We start from the raw sequence: 20871 nt of genomic DNA on the forward strand, positions 1-20871 counted from the left end.
ACAGGTTGGTGGAGGACAGAAGAACTTTCAGTTCCTTTGTACTAGCAATATACCACTCGTGTGGAAGAAACTTTAGAGGCCAGGTACCTTTGCTAGAGGATGCATTAGTTTCATATCGGATACATCTGATCTTAGGCAATTCAGTAAACATGGTAGCTCAGCTAGTTGAGTTCTGGGTGCTAAATGCAGTTTCTGTTCTATTCATGCAGTATGATACCATCATGGTATCTTGAGTACTTGTTCTGTCTAAATACCGCTCAGCTATGTGATGACATTAATTGGATTAAAATAACAGTGAATTTGAAATGGTTCACTAGCCCCTTTTTAAGATGGTGTGCTTCACAGGTTTCTTTGGAAAGAGATGAGGGTACAGGTAAGTTGCATGACTGTCATAGTAGTGACATTAAGAACCTTTCTTTAGTGCACAAGGCACTGATTCACATGAAAAATGTTATGGGGGGAGTTGGGAGAATCCAAAAGCTACTTGAAATGTACTGCCTGCCCCCTCCATTGCTAACAGGCACACCAATTCTGCTTTGGACAGTCTCACTGTGCATAGTAGAACTTAGTGATTTAGCATCTCTGAAAAGCACCATTTGACAGGGAGATATTGATTAAAAATAGGGCTGTCAAGCGATTAAAAATATTAATTGCAATTAATCAGTTTTAAACTGTTTCACTGTTAAGCAATAATAGAATACCATTTATTTAAATACTTTTGGATGTTTTCTATATTTTCAAATATAGACTGGAGGCTCTGGGCTTCAGCCCCTCTCTGGACATGGGGCTCCTGCCTCCCTCCCCGCCCAGGGGTATTCTATGTTAAAAAATTGATTTTGTTTTCAGTTAATCACAGGTGTTAACTGATTAATCGACAGCCCTAGTTAAAACTATAGTGGGTGATATTGCTTGGATGGGTGTGTGCCTCCACTGGATAAAAGATTCCCATACATCAGAGACCTATAGTGAGAGCAATTAGATATAATTGACAAGATTCCCAATTGCTTCCTGGGGTTTCCCTGTTCAAATGCAAAAGATAATATATTCCTATTCTAGAAGGACATTCTCGTTGTCACACCTTTAAGGGAAACAGCTGCTTCTGGGTGACTAAAATCAGATGATGCATTTAAGAGGTGTAGATGTCTCTCTATAGATTTGCATGTCCATGATTCTTATAGTGAAATTAAATACCTCTTCTCCCAATCCCTCTTGCATTAGTTTGAGTGCAGTAGCGCTGCTCAATGCACATTGAGCTCTGTGCCTAAACTAAATCCCTTTTTCCTGCACTTGGTTCCTAATTGGCTCTATAGTGGTCTGAGCCCTTAAATGAATGTGAAAGGTGCATATTTCAAATTTAGCAGACAGTTCTCTAAGTGAACTACATGCCACGTGCATACATGCTGTTCTTTACTGAACATCATCAGCCTTCCATGTCTTTACCATATGGTTCCTGGGAACATCTTGTTGCAGAATGATGCCTTTTGGAAGGTGGTGATATACAGAAGGGGAGCCTGTAGTATAAGGGTATGCTTACACTACGAAATTAGGTCAAATTTATAGAAGTCGGTTTTGTAGAAAGTGTTTTTATACAGTTGATTGTGTGTGTCCCCACACAAATGCTCGAAGTGTATGTAGTCGGCGGAGTGTGTCCACAGTACCGAGGCAACCGTCAACTTCTAGAGCGTTGCACTGTGGGTGGATATCCCACAGTTCCTGCAGTCTCTGTCGCCCATTTGAATTCTGGGTAGAAATCCCAGTGCCTGATGGGGCTAAAACATTTTTGTGGGTGGTTCTGGGTACATATCGTCAGGCCCCTGTTCCCTCCCTCCCTCCCTCCGTGAAAGCAAGGGCAGACAATCGTTTTGCGCCTTTTTTCTTGAGTTACCTGTGCAGACGCCATACCACGGCAAGCATGGAGCCCGCTCAACTAACTGTCACTGTATGTCTCCTGGGTGCTGGCAGACGTGGTACTGCATTGGTGCTGGCAGCAGTTTATTGCCTTTTGGCAGTAGACAGTGCAGTATGACTGGTAGCAGTCATCGACGTGGTCCTGGGTGCTCTTTTAACCGGGCGCCTGGGCAAACATGGGAGTGACTCAGCCAGGTCATTTCCCTTGTTTCGTCTCATGGCAATTGAGTCCTACCAGCAATGCACTGTCTTTTAACCTGCAGCTAGCAGAAGATGATGGGTAGTCATCATACTGCACCGTCTTCTGCCGAGCACCCAGGTGTTGATGATGGCTAGCGGTCATGCTGCACGGTCTGCTGCCAGCAAGATCTATAAAGATAGATGAAATGGCTCAAAACAAGAAATAGACCAGATTTGTTTTGTATTCTTTTTCTCCTCCCTCCCTCCCTCTGTGAAATCAATGGCCTGCTAAACCCAGTTTTGAGTTCTATCCTTGAGGGGGCCATTCAGTTTCTCGCAAAGCCACCCCCTTTGTTGATTTTAATTCCCTGTAAGCCAACCCGTAAGCCATGTCGTCAGTCACCCCTCCCTCCATCAGGGCAATGGCAGACAATCATTCCGCGTCTTTTTTCTGTGCAGACGCCATACCACAGCAAGCATGGAGCCCGCTCAGATCACTTTGGCAATTAGGAGCACGTTAAACACCACACGCATTATCCAGCAGTATATGTAGCACCAGAACCTGGCAAAGCGATACCGGGTGAGTAGGCGATGTCAGCGCAGTGACATGAGTGATGAGGACATGGACACAGACTTCTCTCAAAGCAGGGGCCCTGGCAATGTGGGCATTATGGTGCTAATAGGGCAGGTTCATGCGGTGGAACGCCGATTCTGGGCTCAGGAAACAAGCACAGACTGGTGGAACCGTATAGTGTTGCAGGTCTGGGACGATTCCCAGTGGTTGCGAAACTTTCGCATGCGTAAGGGCATTTTCATGGAACTTTGTGACTTGCTTTCCCCTACCCTGAGGCACAAGAATACCAAGATGAGAGCAGCCCTCACAGTTGAGAAGCAAGTGACAATAGCCCTGTGGAAGCTTGCAATGTCAGACAGCTACCGGTCAGTCGGATATCAATTTGGAGTGGACAAATCTACTGTGGGGGCTGCTGTGATGCAAGTAGCCAACGCAATCAAAGATCTGCTGATATCAAGGGTAGTGACCCTGGGAAATGTGCAGGTCCTAGTGGATGGCTTTGCTGCAATGGGATTCCTGAACTGTGGTGGGGCCATAGACGGAACCCATAACCCTATCTTGGCACCAGAGCACCAAGCCGGCGAGTACATAAACCCAAGGGGTACTTTTCAATAGTGCTGCAAGCACTGGTGGATCACAAGGGACGTTTCACTAACATCAATGTGGGATGGCCGGGAAAGGTACATGACGCTCGCATCTTCAGGAACTGTGGTCTGCTTCAAAAGCTGCAGGAAGGGACTTTATTCCCAGACCAGAAAATAACCGTTGGGGATGTTGAAATGCCTATAGTTATCCTTGGGGACCCAGCCTACCCCTTAATGCCATGGCTCATGAAGCCATACACAGGCAGCCTGGACAGTAGTCAGGAGCTGTTCAACTACAGGCAAGTGCAGAATGGTGGTAGAATGTGCATTTGGACATTTAAAAGCGCGCTGGCGTAGTTTACTGACTCACTTAGACCTCAGCGAAACCAGTATTCCCACTGTTATTACTGCTTGCTGTGTGCTCCACAATATCTGTGAGAGTAAGGGGGAGACATTTATGGCGGGGTGCGAGGTTGAGGCAAATCGCCTAGCTGCTGGTTACGCGCAGCCAGACACCAGGGCAGTTAGAAGAGCACAGGAGGGCGCAGTGCGCATCAGAGAAGCTTTGAAGACCAGTTTCATGACTGGCCAGGCTACGGTGTGAAAGTTCTGTTTGTTTCTCCTTGATGAAGCCCCCTGCCCCTTGGTTCACTCTACTTCCCTGTAAGCTAACCACCCTCCCCTCCTCCCTTCGATCACCACTTGCAGAGGCAATAAAGTCATTGTTGCTTCACATTCATGCATTCTTTATTCATTCATCACACAAATAGGGGGATAACTGCCAAGGTAGCCCAGGAGGGGTGGTGGAGGAGAGAAGCACCGGGAAGGGTGGTGGAGGAGGGAAGGACAAGGCCACACAGCACTTTAAAACTTATTGAATGCCAGCCGTCTGTTGCTTGGGCAATCCTCTGGGGTGGAGTGGCTGGAGGCCCCCACCACCACTTTCTTGGGCGTCTGGGTGAGGAGGCTATGGAACTTGGAGGAGGGCGGTTGGTTACACAGGGGCTGTAGCGGCAGTCTGTGCTCCTGCTGCCTTTCCTGCAGCTCAACCATACGCTGGAGCGTATTGGTTTGATCCTCCAGCAGCCTCAGCATTGAATCCTGCCTCCTCTCATCACACTGCAGCCACCTTTCAGCTTCAGCCCTGTCTTCAGCCCGCCACCTCTCCTCCTGGTCATTTTGTGCTTTCCTGCACTCTGACATTGTCTGCCTCTATGCATTCGTCTGTGCTCTGTCAGTGTGGGAGGACAGCATGAGCTCAGAGACCATTTCATTGCGAGTGCGTTTTTTTCACCTTCTAATCTTCACTAGCCTCTGGGAAGGAGAAGATTCTGTGATCCTTGAAACACATGCAGCTGGTGGAGAGAAAAAAAAAACAGTATTTAAAAAGACACATTTTCTAGAACAATGGCTACACTCTTTCACTGTGTTAACATTACATACACAGCACATGTGCTTTCATTCCAAGGTCGCATTTTACCTCCCCCCACCACGTGGCTAGCCCCTCACCCCTCACCGTGGCTAACAGCGGGGAACATTTCTGTTCAGCCACAGGCAAACAGCCCAGCAGGAACGGGCACCTCTGAGTGTCCCCTTAAGAAAAGCACCCTATTTCAACCAGGTGACCATGAATGATATCTCTCTCCTGAGGATAATACAGAGAGATAAAGAACGGATGTTGTTTGAATGCCAGCAAACATACACCGCAATGCTTCTACAATGATTCCTGAATACGTGCTACTGGCCTGGAGTGGTAAAGTGTCCTACCATGGTGGACGGAATAAGGCTGCCCTTCCCAGAAACCTTTTGCAAAGGCTTTGGGAGTACATCCAGGAGAGCCGCAAATGCCAGGGCAAATTAATCATTAAACATGCTTGCTTTTAAACCATGTATAGTATTTTAAAAGGTACACTCACCAGAGGTCCCTTCTCCGCCTGGCGGGTCCAGGAGGCAGCCTTGGGTGGGTTCGGGGGGTACTGGCTCCAGGTCCAGGGTGAGAAACAGTTCCTGGCTGTTGGGAAAACCGGTTTCTCTGCTTGCTTGCTGTGAGCTACCTACAACTTCATCATCATCCTCTTCCTCGTCCCCAAAACCTGCTTCTGTGTTGCCTCCATCTCTATTGAAGGAGTCAAACAACACAGCTGGGGTAGTGGTGGCTGAACCCCCTAAAATGGCATGCAGCTCGTCATAGAAGCGGCATGTTTGGGGCTCTGACCCGGAGCCACTGTTTGCCTCTCTGGTTTTCTGGTAGGCTTGCCTCAGCTCCTTAAGTTTCACGTGGCATTGCTTCCGGTCTCTGTTGTGGCCTCTGTCCTTTATCCCGTGGGAGAGTTTGACAAATGTTTTGGCATTTCGAAAACTGGAATGGAGTTCTGATAGCACGGATTCCTCTCCCCATACAGCGATCAGATCCCATACCTCCCGTTCGGTCCATGCTGGAGCTCTTTTGCGATTCTGGGACTCCATCATGGTCACCTCTGCTGATGACCTCTGGCCAGCGTGGCAAGCTGCATGTGACCATGCAAACAGGAAATTGAAATTCAAAAGTTCACGGGCCTCTTCCTGTCTACCTGGCCAGTGCATCTGAGTTGAGAGTGCTGTCCAGAGTGCTCACAATAGAGCACTCTGGGATAGCTCCTGGAGGCCAATACCATCTAATTGTGTCCACAGTACCTCAAATTTGACCCGGCAAGGCCGATTTAAGCGCTAATCTCCTTGTCGGGGGTGGAGTAAGGAAATTGATTTTAAGAGGCCTTTAAGTCAAAAAAAAAAAAAAAAAAAAGGGGGGGGGGGGCTTCGTCATGTGGACGGGTGCAGGGTTAAATAAATTTAATGCTGCTAAATTTGACCTCAGCTCCTAGTGTAGACCAGGGCTAAGCATGCAATGCCAGAAACTTGTAATTCTTCACTGCCTATTACTACCTGTACCCATGAGTAATGATGCACTCAGCTGCAGTTAAGAGATTTTTATAATTAGGAAGTGCTAAAGATGAACTGCACAACTGAGTGAAAGGCACAGTCAACACAAAACACATCTCTGAAAACATACCTATTCTCACAACCCTGTCTGAACCAGAATGTGACCTCACTAATGGCCAAACTCTTGCATCCCTGCTGTTTGATTTTTGCAGAATGAGGCAAACCTAAAGCTGTCTACACAAGAGCAATGTAATTTGCTACTTACTTACTTCCTTTTTGGTAGGAGAGCAGATCTGTTTGAACACCAGCTGATTTTTCTGGACTCCAGTGTGGTTTATTGAAATTTAACAGGATGACTTCAGCCTACAGCAAAGGGAAAATATTGTGCAGGATCAACAAAAGCCTAACCGTTTTCAGCTAGCACATGGAGCAAGTCAAACAAAGTAAATGAAAATTGAGCTCATGCCAAGCTGTAATACATGTGAAAGTTTGACCTGCTGTAAAAGCCGCCTCTCAGGGGTGATCAGTTCAGTCCCTACTGATGGAAGATTTTCCCTCCATACTTTTGCGCTCTACTCTTACATCAAGTTGCAAGTTTGACATAAGTTCTCCAGTGCCCAGCATGTGGAGAAAGTGAAATATTTGAAGTGATTGGTTTGTGCTCCCCATAGTTAATCCCTCCTTTCATTTAAAAAAGTTGCTGGTCTATGTGCAGAGGGCTGGAGAGCACAATTCCATGTCTGATCACATGGAAGAAATTCTGTTCACTGGATGGTCCTAGAAATTGCCCATTAGTGCGATGTGTCTGAGCCCTGAGAAACCCTTGAGACTTGAATCTAATTTATTAACATGATTCGCAGTCGTTCTTTGCTCTCATTTCAGATGTAGATTGCTTCCATTTTTTCTTGTCTGTCGGTATCTTGCTTCCATTGCTATAAATTAACATCAGAAATGAACCATGAAGATGAGAGCATAGGTGGTTCTTCCTGCTAAAGAAATCGGAAATGCTGTCATTTAAAGCAAAATTACCCTGCATCTGTCCAGACACAAAAATAGTGGCTTGTGAAATTGATAAAACCCCACCCCCAGAAAAAGCTTGGCCAGTAAAACAAATTCAAGGGCTAGTTTTAAAGTTTTCTATATTAGTGGCTGATTTTGGATGGTCAGACCTCAGCAGCTAATGCTCCACAGAACCAACAAGTTGCAACCACATTTATTACTGTCAAAACTCTTGCTTTGTTGGAAAGGGGGGCTCACAAGCTCTAACACAGCCTACAATTGACACAAGAAGAGTATGGTGCTAGATCTGTGCAACCCTGAGACTGAACTAATGCACTACAATCAAGGTAAGATAATGGTTTCCATGCTGCTCCCTGACCGCACTGCTGAGCAGCCACTGGCCATCTGTGCTCCAGTATCCTTAACTCACTGACATCTTGCGGCTATTCTTGCTGATGCCTCAGTCCCTAAAGCACCCAAGTAGATGAGCTGTAACATGCCTGTCCCTGGCTAATGCTGAAGATAGCAGTGAGGGCAGCCAATGAGATTGTGGCAGGGCGGTGTCTCTGTGTGGAAAGAGGATATGGTAACCTAGTCCTCTATTTCTCAGGGGCTGCAAATGACATAACGTAAAATAAAGCTTATTCACCATCTGCAAAGGAGAATGAATTGAGAGCAAGCCAAGAGGGAGAGAGAATGTGTGTATGTGGAAAACAGGAGCAGCTGGAGGATAAACACAAGGTAAAATATTGGTACAGTATTTCTAAAAGGGGGTTTCTGCCTCCTCCCCTTGGCTTAGTGATGTACTATTGTTTTCCTTTTTAATTGCTTAAAGAACTGAAGTCCCCTCTGACCCTTTTTAAACAAACCTCCTAGGGATGGTTCTAAGTGAACCTCATCAGTCCTTGTTTTTTTGATCAACACATTCTTCTCTTAGCAATTTAGTGCATACAATTATAAGGGTGTTTATGCTTTCCTGCCCCCAATCAAACCTTTTGCAGAGCTGTCGGACTAGAATACCCAATCTGAAATTCCTAGAGAAAAGGAAGGAATCCCCAGCCTTTGATGATATTTACTTCATGTGAATATATTTTTTTTTTTTTTGTCCAATGTAGATTAACTGTTTCTTATCAAGGCACTTCTGAAAGTGGTATCAGACTGTAAGGGATCACCAAGATTGCTGGATCTGACTTCCCCTTCTCTTCCCCCAATTTCTCCCCACACTGGTTCTGTGACCCTCTGAAAAGGCTGGGGTTAGGATGGCATTGTGTGGGGTCTGTATTCATTGTGTGGCATTGAGTCTGGATCAAATTTGCTCAGTTTATAAATAGTGTGGTTCTTTTCCCCTAATTTGGTAGTCCAACCAACTGAGTCTGGGATCTGCATCAACTTACTACCCCAGTCACAAAATCTACTTGCTCTTTGCATCATCACAGGTGATTAAAGACTGCACCCTCAGCTGATATTATTTGGGGCAGTGTCAACACACATTTTTATTCGCTATTTGTTTGTGATACAGCCTGTGATGTGCTAGTGTTTTCTAGACGCTGAAGAAGGGGCTATCCCTGGCCTAAGGAACTCCTGGTCTAAAGACAGAGTGAGACCAACAGAGGAGGGAGAACAAAAAGATGGACTTCATATATAGGTTACCAAGATTCCCCATAGGCTGTACTGCAGAAGTGGGATTTTGAAGAGGGACTTCAATAAGGACAGGGTATGGGCCTTATGGACAGGAAACTTGGTTGCCCCATGCCTAGGTGCCCTTGACGGAGAAGGCCCAGAAGCCCAGACTCAAAGGGATTTAGGAGCCTAAAGAAGCAGTAGGGCTAGAATACCCACTAAAATTCCTAGAGGAAAGAAAGTACAGCCGCTCCCCAGCCTGCGATGACATTGGCTTCATGTGCAAGAAACTGACAAACAGGTGAGCAAGGCGTGGGGGCAACATGAAGTCTGACATAGTCATATAAGTAGGGGGGAGCAGAGTTAAACTTCTTGTCAGCTCCTCCAGCTTGTATAACTTTGATGCAAAAGCAGATGGGGGACGGTCCAGTGGAGGGATTTGGAGGAGAGATAATCAAAGGAGTTCAGCTGCATTTTGTATGAACTGAAGGGAGGCGCGTGCACACATGTCTGTGTGTAAAAGTAATATGGTAGGTGAGACAGATGCTGAGGAGGAGAAAGCAGCAGGATTTGGGTTTGACCAACTTGTGTAGGGAAATGGAGGAGGATCCAGGCTCAGGGAGGATGGTGGCAGTGATATCAGTAACAGAGGAGAGGCAGTGGAGATGGATTGAGAGGGAAGATCAGGAGTTTGGCTTTGGTTGTACTATGTTTTCATCCAGGAGATAACTGAGATGCAGGCTGATAAGTGAGAGTGGATGGGAAGAGCAACAGTCCCTGCCCTGAATGTACAATTGGAAGCGTACCCTCTGTGACAGCTGTTTGCTCCCATTGTCACCCTGGGATTCTGCCAAGTGCTCCCATCCGGCAAAGACTTCACCCAACTTCAGTGAGCCTGTTTGCATGTGTGTGAAGTTGTGCAGCTGTCTTTGCAGGAACAGGGCCTAAGTGTGTCACTGTGGTATCTGAGTACCACACGGGTCATGGCACAATTGGGTCCCCAAAACAGGATGGGTGAATAATCCTGGAGAGGTGTGGAATGCATCTCCCCCCTGCCCTTGCTGGAGAGCTTGCACTCAGCCAACTTCCTCCCTGGGGTGACCTACATTGACTTCAGCAGAGTTTGACCCATGGTGTTGAACTCATGTAGTTACATACTGCTAGAGTGGCAACCAGTCAGGTTTTGTTTTTATCACTAATGGGAGCAGAAGGGGCTCAGACCACTCCTACGAAGCAGAGCTGTTGAGTCAGAAGTTGACATTTTGGCAGGGACTCTTCAAAGCAGAGATACCTTGGAGATGGGTTGTCATCTCTGAAAACTTGGGCAAGGTGGAAAGGAAATAAAAAGAGATGGGGTTGGGGGAGTCACGGTTTGAAGAGTTATTTGTGCAGGAGGGGAGCTCTGTTTCAGTACGACTGATCTAAAAGGCTGCTGGGAACAGCTTCCCAGCTCAGTGCACACAGGTACCCTGTGGAATAAGACTCACCCCATCACTGCAGGAAGCTTCTAGGTAAGCTCTCAGAAGATTAGAGGAAGTGATTACCACCAAAACCTTTTTCTTAGGCTGCTCAGGGCTTCATCACAGCCAGAAGGAAAGTTTGCGTTGAGCCACATTCTATCCTGGGGTAATCTCCATTGACGTCTATAGAGCTGCAGTAGGGATGAGTTGGGCCCATGATGCTGAGCTCATTGTATTTACATGTCATCTTAGATCGGAAATCTGTGGCAGCTGCTGCATGATGTGGTTTTGTATTTTTTTAATGCCTTTAAATAAGATCCCACTTTCTTCATATTATTTGTATTGCAGTAGCGCCTGGGACCCTAAGGCATGAACCAGGACCTCATTGTACTAGGCAGTGGACAAACAGTCCCTGCCCCGAAGAGCTTCCAATCCAAGTATAAGATGAGACATTGTATTCCCTACCTGTCTTTCTCCACCCAAGGAAACAGTGGGACTGCAGTGGGCAGCATGGGGTAAAACCCCATTCCACTTACCATGTGAGAGGCAGCAATGCAGCGTTGCCCCTATGCTGAAGGGTTGGGCGGTGTTTGCCCTGCCCATGCCTGTGCCCTGCCACTTGACTGCTCAGGAGGAGGTCACCCAGTGCTGCTGTGGAAGGAGCCCCTACACCCAATGCCTATTCCCCTATCCTGCACCATGGAACCACAGTGGTTCTGCCATGTGGCCCTCCACAGCCACTGTGCTGGATTTGCTCAATGTTCCCCACAAACTAATGAGCAACACTATCCTAAAGGCTGGGAATTATAGGCCTGATCCAAATCCTATTGAAGTCCAAGGAAAAGTTCCCCAAAGGCTTCAGTGGGCTTTGGATGAGGCCCTAGATGCCTGGATTAGCTTCAGTGGGAAGGAATGTTTAGCTTCCCTGGCACAGAGATTGTGCCCTGGGAAGTGACTGTAAAGTACCCGGCTCCATGGAGACTCAGGTCTCTCGTTTCCTGCACTGGCATAGACTTCAGCCAGACCAGGTGCTCTGTCAGGACAAACTGCCAGGCTCAATCTCTCTGTTTTGATGGAGGTGATTCTAGGCAGCCACATGTAGTTGGTACAGGAGCAGTGGTAATCTGGGATAGACACACTGCAAAATCTTATCAAGCTACAGAAGATACCAGACCTCCACAGAAAGGACCACTGGATTGATGTGTCTCTCTTGGGGATGATTGGCTCCAGCTGCTCATAAAAACACAAGGGAAAGCAACAAAAGGTACATTATGAGACTGCAGGCTGCTGCCATGAGGCAGCTCTGCTGGAAAAACATACAAAAGCTTTGCCCCCAACATGGCGAAACAAGTATATAAGGAAACGTTAGAGCTCATCCCATAGGAGAGGAGGGATAAAATGCAGCTCTCATGTTAGCAGAGAGCTGGGGTAAGACAGGGTGGATGGTGGAGGAAAGACAGAAAAATCAATCCTCCCACTGACCAAGGGACAGGGCAGTCAGTCTTCCAAAGCGGCCTGGGGTCAGTGTTTGAAGGCGGGGTCATTTCTTGTGAGTTAGTTATAGGTAGGAACAAACTAGTCAGCCAGACAATAATGCACCTTTCCAGCTGGCGAATGACTCAGACTCACTTGCCCCATAACCTTCTTACAAACTCTTATGGGTTTTTTCTACCTGATCCTAGTGGCTAAAGGAGGTCTCAGAATGGGGGACAAGGCCAGGATGCAGCATGGACACTCTGAGAGGAGGGAGGAGGAAGACAGAAGGTGGAGCTCCAGGAGTTACAATGTAGGAGCAGTCTCCAGCTTCCTCTCCACCCTTGTGACCTTCCCCATCTACAAGACCATCTTCCGCCAACAGATCCATGCCTTTTCCATACAGGAGGCCATACAGCAACTGCACCAGGAGGGAATGCGCCGCTTCTACCGGGGCCTCTTCCCACCACTCTTGTCCAAGACGCTCCAGGGAACCCTGTTGTTTGGCACCCATGACAGCTTGCTCCTTCTCCTTACCAGCAACCCTTCTAAGCCTTGCACACTGGGGGAGCGGTGGATAGCAGGATTCCTGTCTGGCTCAGTGGAGGCCTTAGTCCTGAACCCCTTTGAGCGGGTCCAGAATGTCCTGCAAGATGGACGGAAAGATGTCAGGTTCCCAAACACCCGCAGCATCCTGCAGGAATTCAACTCGTATAATCTGAAGCAAAGGCTGGTTGTAGGCTACTACCGTGGCCTCAGCCCCGTCCTGCTGCGGAACAGCCTGGGCAGCGCACTGTACTTCTCTTTTAAGGATCCCCTCCGTGATAGCCTGGCCGCAAGGGGCTTGCCTAGCTGGCTCCCTGCCCTGGTGTCTGGCAGTATTAATGGAACGGTGACTTGCCTGGCATTGTACCCTCTGAGTGTCCTCATTGCCAACATGCAGTCACAGGTTGTGGGGAGGGATCTCCTCAGCCTCCGGCAGTCTGTTTGGTCTGTCTGGGAGTCGCACGGGAGGAAGCTGACTCTTCTTTACCGGGGCGGCTCCCTCCTTGTCCTCAGGTCCTGCCTGACTTGGGGTCTGACCACTGCCATTCATGACTTCCTAAAAGAGAACACAGGGCAGAAGTCCCGGGTGGAGTGAGGGGAGAGGTCAGAGAACCACTGGCCCTGACATTTCTAGTGTCATGTCTTTAGAGCCCTGAGGACTTTAAGTGGGATTTCGCTTGTTTACAAAGAGACCCTGAAGCTCACAGTCAATAAAACTTTAACAACAAGCTAAACCTCCAACCTACAGGTCAAAAGTGGTGCTCGGAGGCCATACTTTCAAGACAAAGAAGCAACTTTGGGAGGGAGGGGACTTAACCAATCAGAAAGTTGCTTGGTTGGTTTCTTAAACAGCCTTGTAAGAATCTGGAGTGTTGGCTTCTGTGGCTACATGGAGTGAGCCAAACCCTGCCTGCAAAAGGCTGATCTGATACATTTATGGTGGTGCCCGTGTTCTCGTAGTCTAAGCACAGGATGGAGAGTCAGGTGAGCAGGGTTCTGTTCCGAGCTGTGCCACTGTGACCTCGTAAAGACATCTAATATCTTGTGCCTCATCTTGAAAAATGGGGATCATAGTATTTTCCTGTTAAAAGCGCTTTGAGAGCGTGGGTGGAAAGTGCTACAGAATTGCAATGTGTTCCCATATTATTGCAATCTGTGGATTAAACATGCACTGTCCCTCCTATAAGAGAATTTCCCTCTACTACTGCATGTTCATGACTCATTAAGCACCCAACTGAGCTAAAAGAAGCCAAATTCTGTCCTTGCATTTGCACTTGTGCCTCAGGTTAGTTCAACACTGAGGATACAGAGAACAGGGGAATGTGGGCTGAGGTGGTGAAGCTAGGCCATGCAGTTTAGGTTTGGCTATTCATAAAAGGAAGAAGCTGGTGGAGCTGCTAGAAGGCAGGCTACTTCAACTGGATTGACCTGAAGCACAAAGCAGAAAATTGGGACTCTCTGGCTTATCTCTGTGAAGTGGCAATTTAGACTCCTGGGTGAATTCCTGGTTCCACTGTAGTCCATGAGATTGAGAATTTGGGGGTCAGGATTTCAGGCCATGTGTGTCTTCATTCTCAGTTCATGTAGTTACAGAGAAGGTTGGGGTGAAGGTTATGGTCACAGCTGGGTTCTGCAAGCTTTCATGATCCTGCAAGCATCCTTCCAGAGTTCAAAACTGGGTTTGGGACAGAACCACTACTGCTATATGTGGAGGGTGATCTGCCTCTGCTAGCTGCCAATGTGTGCTCATGGTGCTGTTAGATCTGTCACAGCCTTTGCTAGTACTGATCAGTCAACATTGGTGACTCCCTTGCTGAGTGGGTGTGGTGGGCCTGTCGCAGTTCCACTCCTTCCTCTCTCAGAGATTCCAGATGGGTGTCACTGAGTTATTTCTCCGCCTCTTTTCAGAGTGGTAGCCATGTTAGTCAGTATGAGCAAAAAGAACAAGAAGTACTTGGGGCACCTTAGAGACTAACACATTTTATTTGGGTATAAGCTTTCGTGGGCTAAAACCCACTTCATTAGATGCATGGAGTGGAAAATACACTCCATGCATTTGATGATTTTCCACTCCATGCATCTAATGAAGTGGGTTTTAGCCCACGAAAGCTTATGCCCAAATAAATGTGTTGGCCTCTAAGGTGCCCCAAGGACTCCTTGTTCTTTTTTCTGTCTCTCTGAGGTTTCTTACATGCCAGTGTCCATCCTGACATAACTTCTGTTTAACTTGTGTGCATGTTGGCTGGGAGACGGCATGAGGCTGTGCCCTGCTGCAGCACTCGAATGGGGAGATGACCCCGCAGGAGGGCAGAGCATGCCCTGAAGATGTGACAGATGATGCATGAGAACTTGTTCTGCTCAGAGATGTAATTCAATGTCAAAATTTTTTTTTATTTGCCTGATTAAAAACAAGATCCTTTAGATCAGATTCTGCTCAGATGCAAGTAGCTGCAATTCTAATGAAGTCAGTGGCAAATATATCTAATTGGCCTATCATTATGATCTTTGTTCTTCTACAGAAAGCAGGGTGGCCCAGATCCTCAAAGGTATTTAAGCACCCAATTCCCAGTGAGAGGTAGGTACCTACTTACATCTGCACCAGAGTCTCAGGTGTTGGTGAGATACTTTTACTCAGCAATTACATCAACACACTGATGATGAGACACAATTCAGTAACTGACTCAGGCTGTAACCTCTGTCTATCTCTAGCCAATTTTCTGTTTAGATTCCTGTATAGTCCACAAGATGACACTGTTCCCTAGTCCCTGTGCTTCATGGGTTTAGTGGATGTTTCATTCTTCACCTGAAATGACATAACACTGCTTCTGTATTATTGCACTTGGTTCTTCTAAACAAGACTTCTAACAAAATTCCTAATGCCCTCCTTTCTGGAGCATTCTGGGTTATTGCAGGAGGAGCCATCACAAGTGACTGAACAAACTGACTTTGGCAAAGGAACACCAAATGAAAAGCGGGGTTGTGATTCTTGTCTCCAGACAAGTGCTAGTACCCTACAGCGGAGGACTACTGATTTATAGCTATGGTTGCCTATTGTTTGGGACGAGAGGGTTTATAATCTAATGAACTAGGGAGTTTAGTCCTGCAGCCAGCCCTTTGTGTTCCCCATGCTATATTTATGTGGCCTGCATGGCATACTCAGGTTGTGGAGATTCTAAGGGTTCATTGCAAAAAATAAAGTAAGTTAGTAGTTCTCCGGGCTACAGAGAGAACTTTCCAAATGTGACTTGAGGGTAAAGCAGTGGCCAGTTATCTGCCTGAGTCTGAAGACAGCCTAAAACAATGCCTCAGAGGAATGCACTTCTCTGCTCCCTCTCATCCTCGTTGAGGAGTCAGCTCTCCAGCCTGTCATCACCACTTCAGCATTAACCATAACTTTCCATTGCTGGTTGTTTTAGGGGATGGCATTGGAAAAAGGGGTGGGAGTGGCAGCTTCTGCAAGGAAGGGAATGCAGAGGGAAGAACAGACAGGAGAGGGAAAGGGGAAGAGAAACAAAGGGAAGAAGTAATAGTGGCCTACCTGAGCACAGAATCTCTCACTAAGTGATACTGAATGCAGCAAGGAACTGGATAAACAATATCGAACCGTTTAATGACTACATACAGGCCAGACCCTCCTCTTGATCTCTGTGCAGATCTCCTGGTGACATCAGAGGACAATCCCCTGTAGATTGAGGGCAACGTGATGTCCTGAATTTATACCATGGCCCCATTTACATGTGGAATCCAGAGTTCACTTCCATATGAATTTGACAACCTGCCTTGCATGCTTTCCCCTAAGGGTTCTTATATGGCCCATGTGCTCAGGACAATATGTGGTAGCTCTCTTTTCACAGTTTTGTTATATTGTCCACCTGAAAATCTTGTATCCTTCTCTCTCTTCAGCTTAAGCCAGAGCATTGTAATCAGCCCTCTCTATTTACCTGCTCTTTCAGAGGGAGTTTTTCTTTTTAGGACCAAACCAATCCCAGAAAAGCAGTGGCAGTAACACTCCTGTAAAATCAAATCTATCCACAGCCAGGCAGGAGGGTGAAGCATCTCTCACAACACCTGATACCCTCCCACTGATGCACAAATCTGGTACTAGTTTTTCACATAGGCCTTTTTTTCCTCAAACAGCCTCGCTTTAAATTGGTAATGTGCCAGGAAACAAATCTAGGTAACAGCAGAGTCCCCGAGAAGCATCAGGTGTTGGTGTCACTCACTGCCCAGCTTCTCTCCTCTGCCATTTTTTTGTGACAGCATAATAAAATGCTGGGAGGGATTTCTTTTTGGTGTCAGTTGGGGAAGTGCCTTTTTGATGCTTCCAGATCAAGATTTAATGGATTGCAGAATAAAGAGATGAGCTATTCAATTAGAAAAAGAAGAAGACTGTCATTTTTAAAGGGCCTTCCCACCCTGAGGATCCCAACATGGTTCACAAACTGTGCGTATAGCACTAATTAAATGCAGCCCTTTCTGAGGTGGAGCATGACAGTCAGCATACCACATATGACACAGCAGCTGGGAGGAGGGAAATTTTGGTCCAGGGCAGTCCTGTTCTTTAGTGCCAATCCACAGCAGACTCTCTCTCTTCTTAAAATCTCATCCTGAAGATCCCCTCATCCTGAAGATCAGGTAAAGAGCATGGAATTTAATTTACCTTGGAAGAATGAAGTGAGTTAAGCACACAAGGACTTCAGTGGTCTGATTTGTTGTTACTCTGAACATCCCTGTGGCAAGATGCTGGGCAATTGTCTGCCATTGTTACACACACTATTTAAAGCAGGGGTGGGCAAACTTTATGGCCCAAGGGCCACACTGATGAATTGAAATTGTATGGCAGGCCATGAATGCTCACAAAATTGGGGTTGGGGGCGGGGGGCAGAGGGGGTCAGAGCTCTGGTTGTGGGGGTGGACTCTGGAGTGGGGCTGGGGATTAGTTTGGGGTGTAGCAGGGTGCTGAGACTGAGGGGTTCGGGGGGCAGGAGGGGAATCAGGGCTGGGGAAGGGGGGCAGGTTCCGGCTGGGGTTGCAGGCTTTGGGGTGGGTCTGGGGATGAGAGGTTTAGGGTGCTCCAGGCTGGGACTGAGGGGTTTGGAGCGTGAGAGGGGGATCAGGGCTGGGGCAGGGGGTTGGGGTGTGGGGAGAGGCTCAGGGGTGCAGGGTCCGAGCAGCGCTTACATCAAGCAGCTCCCGGAAGCAGTGGCATATCCCTTTTCCAGCTCCTATGTGAAGGTGTGGCCAGGCGGCTCTGCATGTTGCCCCATCCGCAGGCACCCCCTTGCAGCTCCCATTGGAGCACTGGAGCAGGCCTTTGGAGCACGTAGGAGCCAGAGTTGCAGCTTGTGGGAGCTGCGTGGTGCAGCCCGCAACCCAGCGTCCCGGCCAGAGCACCAGAGTGGGGCCGAGCCATGTGGTGCAGCCCTGGACCCCACTTCCCAGCAGGAGCTCGCGGGCCAGCTTAAAACGGCTCACGGGCTGGATCTGGCCCAGGGGCCGTAGTCTGTCCACCCTGATTTAAAGGGTCTTTAGGTCAGTGTGTGAAAATTATAGTTGCTGTATGTCTAAGAAGCATGACGATTCCATGCAAAATGGTTTCTTAATTATTCAGATCTCTTCCCAGAATTCAGAAGAGTGTGCATAAGGGACTTGGCTGACTGCCCAGGCCACATCTCCAGCTCAAAAGCCTAACCTTCCAAATGATGCTCCTAAGCAGCATCTCAGAAGAGCCAATGCAATGATTAAGCTGCCCATGCTGGACAGAGTTAGGGAGGCAGTGGTCCCATCCTTAATTGCCTTAATTTACAGCATGCAAGTGTGGACCCCCCCAGTTTATACAGTACCTATCAAAATATAAAAGGAAGGACAATAATTACAGTACACGGATTGAAAGCTGAGAAAGGAAGAATGTTTATAGAGTCTAGAAAAGGGAATTCTCAGGAGAGCGATGAGCGCAGTCTATAAATACTTTCTCTGTAACTACTCTATACACAATAGGAGTGGATCATTCATGTTGTCAGAAGACAGTTGGACGAGGAGTAAGAGCCTGAAGCTAAGGAAGGAAATGGCTAGGTCTGGCTATAGGAATAACAAGGCAGTGAAACAGACACCCACAAAGTAAGTGATTCATATCCACTCAGGGAGTTGAGGCACCTTAGAACTATAGCGTGGTGAAAAAGCAGCAAGATCTACTTCTAGATCAAGCACAGCCTCTGAAATATATCGGCCATCCTCTTTTTCACCAAAAACAAATGGCAGAGATGAAATCAGACCTAGACAGACATTCTGTGCAAACAACCTTCGTGGATAATGGTTGTTGATAGTCCCTTAAAAAACAGAGATGTCTTTTGCAGTTCCCCTTCCAAGCATGGACCAAATTCCTCCCTGGTGCAACTCAACTGATTTCATTTGGGTTACCCTAGGGCTGAATGACAGGTTTCAGAGTAACAGCCGTGTTAGTCTGTATTCGCAAAAAGAAAAGGAGGACTTGTGGCACCTTAGAGACTAACCAATTTATTTGAGCATAAGCTTTCGTGAGCTACAGCTCACTTCATCGGATGCATACTGTGGAAAATACAGAAGATGTTCTTATACACAGAAACCATGAAAAAATGGGTGTTTACCACTACAAAAGGTTTTCTCTCCCCCCACCCCACTCTCCTGCTGGGAATAGCTTACCTAAAGTGATCACTCTCCTTACAATAAGAAAAGGAGTACTTGTGGCACCTTAGAGACTAACCAATTTATTTGAGCATGAGCTTTCGTGAGCTACAGCTCACTTCATCCGATGAAGTGAGCTGTAGCTCACGAAAGCTCATGCTCAAATAAATTGGTTAGTCTCTAAGGTGCCACAAGTACTCCTTTTCTTTTTGTGAATACAGACTAACACGGCTGTTACTCTGAAACCTCTCCTTACAATGTGTATGATAATCAAGGTGGGCCATTTCCAGCATAAATCTAGGGTTTAACAAGAAGGTCTTGGGGGGGGGGTAGGAAAAAACAAGGGGAAATAGGTTACCTTGCATAATGACTTAGCCACTCCCAGTCTCTATTCAAGCCTAAGTTAATTGTATCCAATTTGCAAATGAATTCCAATTCAACAGTCTCTGGCTGGAGTCTGGTTTTGAAGTTTTTCTGTTGTAATATCGCAACTTTCATGTCTGTAATCGCGTGACCAGAGAAATTGAAGTGTTCTCCGACTGGTTTATGAATGTTATAATTGTTGACATCTGATTTGTGTCCATTTATACTGAATTTAGCCCCATTTCTTTGTGTCATTACACGTGAGCTTCAGTCACTAGATGGTGCTGCTGGGAAAAGAATAAGAACAGTCTTTGTCCTCTTGCAGCGAGACACACCCTTTTCTTGGTCCTCCTCAGAGGTGTTCTTGCTCCCATGCTCAAAACTCCCGCTGTCTTGCAAAAACGTGCTTGTTACCCACACTCCAGCATAGTGAATGACTGAATCCTAATGTAACACAGAGCTCTTTTTCTCCCAAATTGGGCACCTTTCACCAGAAAAGCCCAGCTCTGCTGCCTGCTTATCTAACGCCTTTGCTGCAGGGGCTGTGCTTCCAAGGTTTACTGGTGAGGAGATGGAGATGGTGTAATTTAGCTCTGGTTGGAGAGCCTCTTTCATGGCACTGCAAAAGGCCATGAGCTCATCCTACACTTAGCTGTGGCCTAGCGTCCTCACACAGGAGGGCTTCAAATCCAGGCCACAAACAGGCTGGGGCAGAGTCTAAAGTGGACCATGTCTGAGCTAAGATAGGTACAGTATATTTGTTCTGTTGGAGAGGGCGGCGCTGCAGGGCTCCCACAGCCAATTCCATTCAAGAGCACTAGCCTCAGTCTCTTCCATGCATTTTCTTTAGGGCTGGATTTTCTCATGCTTTGTCTCAGGCTGAGAAAGGACTCGCATTTCGGAGGGTTGGGAAAGAGGCCCTATGTACAGAAGTGCTGCTTTGCGTGTGTCTGTGTACGTGCATAGGACAGTCTGTCTGCCCATGTGTCGCCTGTAGCCCGGCCTGTCTGCATGCCTTTGCGCATCTGAGCGCCTGTCTGCATGGACATATGGCCCCACCAGCATATTTTTGCTACCGTTTCTCCCTATTTCAGCTCTGCCGATGGGAGCAAAAATATCCTAGGGGAGCTGCAGTCTGCGTTTGCCCGAATCTGTCTCTCGAGGGCGATGTGTATCTGCGTGCCTCCGTGTCTGTCTCCCTGCCTGTGAGCCTCTCCGCGAGTCGGTCCGAAAGTCCATCTGCCTCTAGTGGTGCGCCCGCCTCTCTGTCTCCGATTCTCTCTCTGCGGCGAGAGCAGACATCCCTATGGAGCTGCTTTTCGGGGCTCCCCCTGGCCCGCTCACACGTGGGGAGAGCCAGCCATTGTGTAGCCGATGGAGGGAGACCCTCAGATGCATGCTGCAGCGCCAGCCCTGGCCCCCCTCCCCGCTCTCTCTCCGCAGCGCCCGCCACCCCACGCCTTCAGCTACAGTGGAGGAAGGGGCGCTTTACCCCCGCCGCGGTGCGCCGTGCGAGGTGTAGTTCTCTGGCGCGGCGCGGCTAAGGGAGGGCCTCGAGACCCAACTACACTTCCCAGCATGCCGA

The 20871-nt window shown here is 47.6% G+C and overlaps 1 protein-coding gene and 1 long non-coding RNA gene across 2 annotated transcripts; one reads left to right on the top strand and one right to left on the bottom strand.

Annotated features, from left to right (window-relative positions):
- Positions 1 to 4022: 4022 nt before the first annotated feature.
- LOC311526827 lies at positions 4023 to 20792 on the bottom strand. Its single transcript, XR_014713167.1, has 4 exons — positions 19282 to 20792; positions 6435 to 6528; positions 5163 to 5753; positions 4023 to 4601 (listed from the first exon to the last, which is right to left on the bottom strand). It is a non-coding gene; the product is annotated as an uncharacterized lncRNA (long non-coding RNA).
- Positions 7435 to 14247, top strand: SLC25A53 (solute carrier family 25 member 53). The gene is made up of 2 exons (XM_084640275.1): positions 7435 to 7905; positions 11927 to 14247. Exon 2 carries the CDS (start codon positions 11947 to 11949, stop codon positions 12856 to 12858), a length of 912 nt encoding a protein of 303 aa, XP_084496401.1. The 5' UTR covers positions 7435 to 7905; positions 11927 to 11946; the 3' UTR covers positions 12859 to 14247.
- Positions 20793 to 20871: the final 79 nt, after the last annotated feature.

This window comes from Lepidochelys olivacea (assembly GCF_965140295.1).
Source record: "Lepidochelys olivacea isolate rLepOli2 genome assembly, chromosome: 9".
Lineage (NCBI taxonomy): Eukaryota > Metazoa > Chordata > Testudines > Cheloniidae > Lepidochelys > Lepidochelys olivacea.

What these genes read in the sequence shown, in the direction of transcription:
- SLC25A53 (XM_084640275.1), top strand. Translation starts at nt 11,947, where the DNA reads ATGGGGGACAAGGCCAGGATGCAGCATGGACACTCTGAGAGGAGGGAG.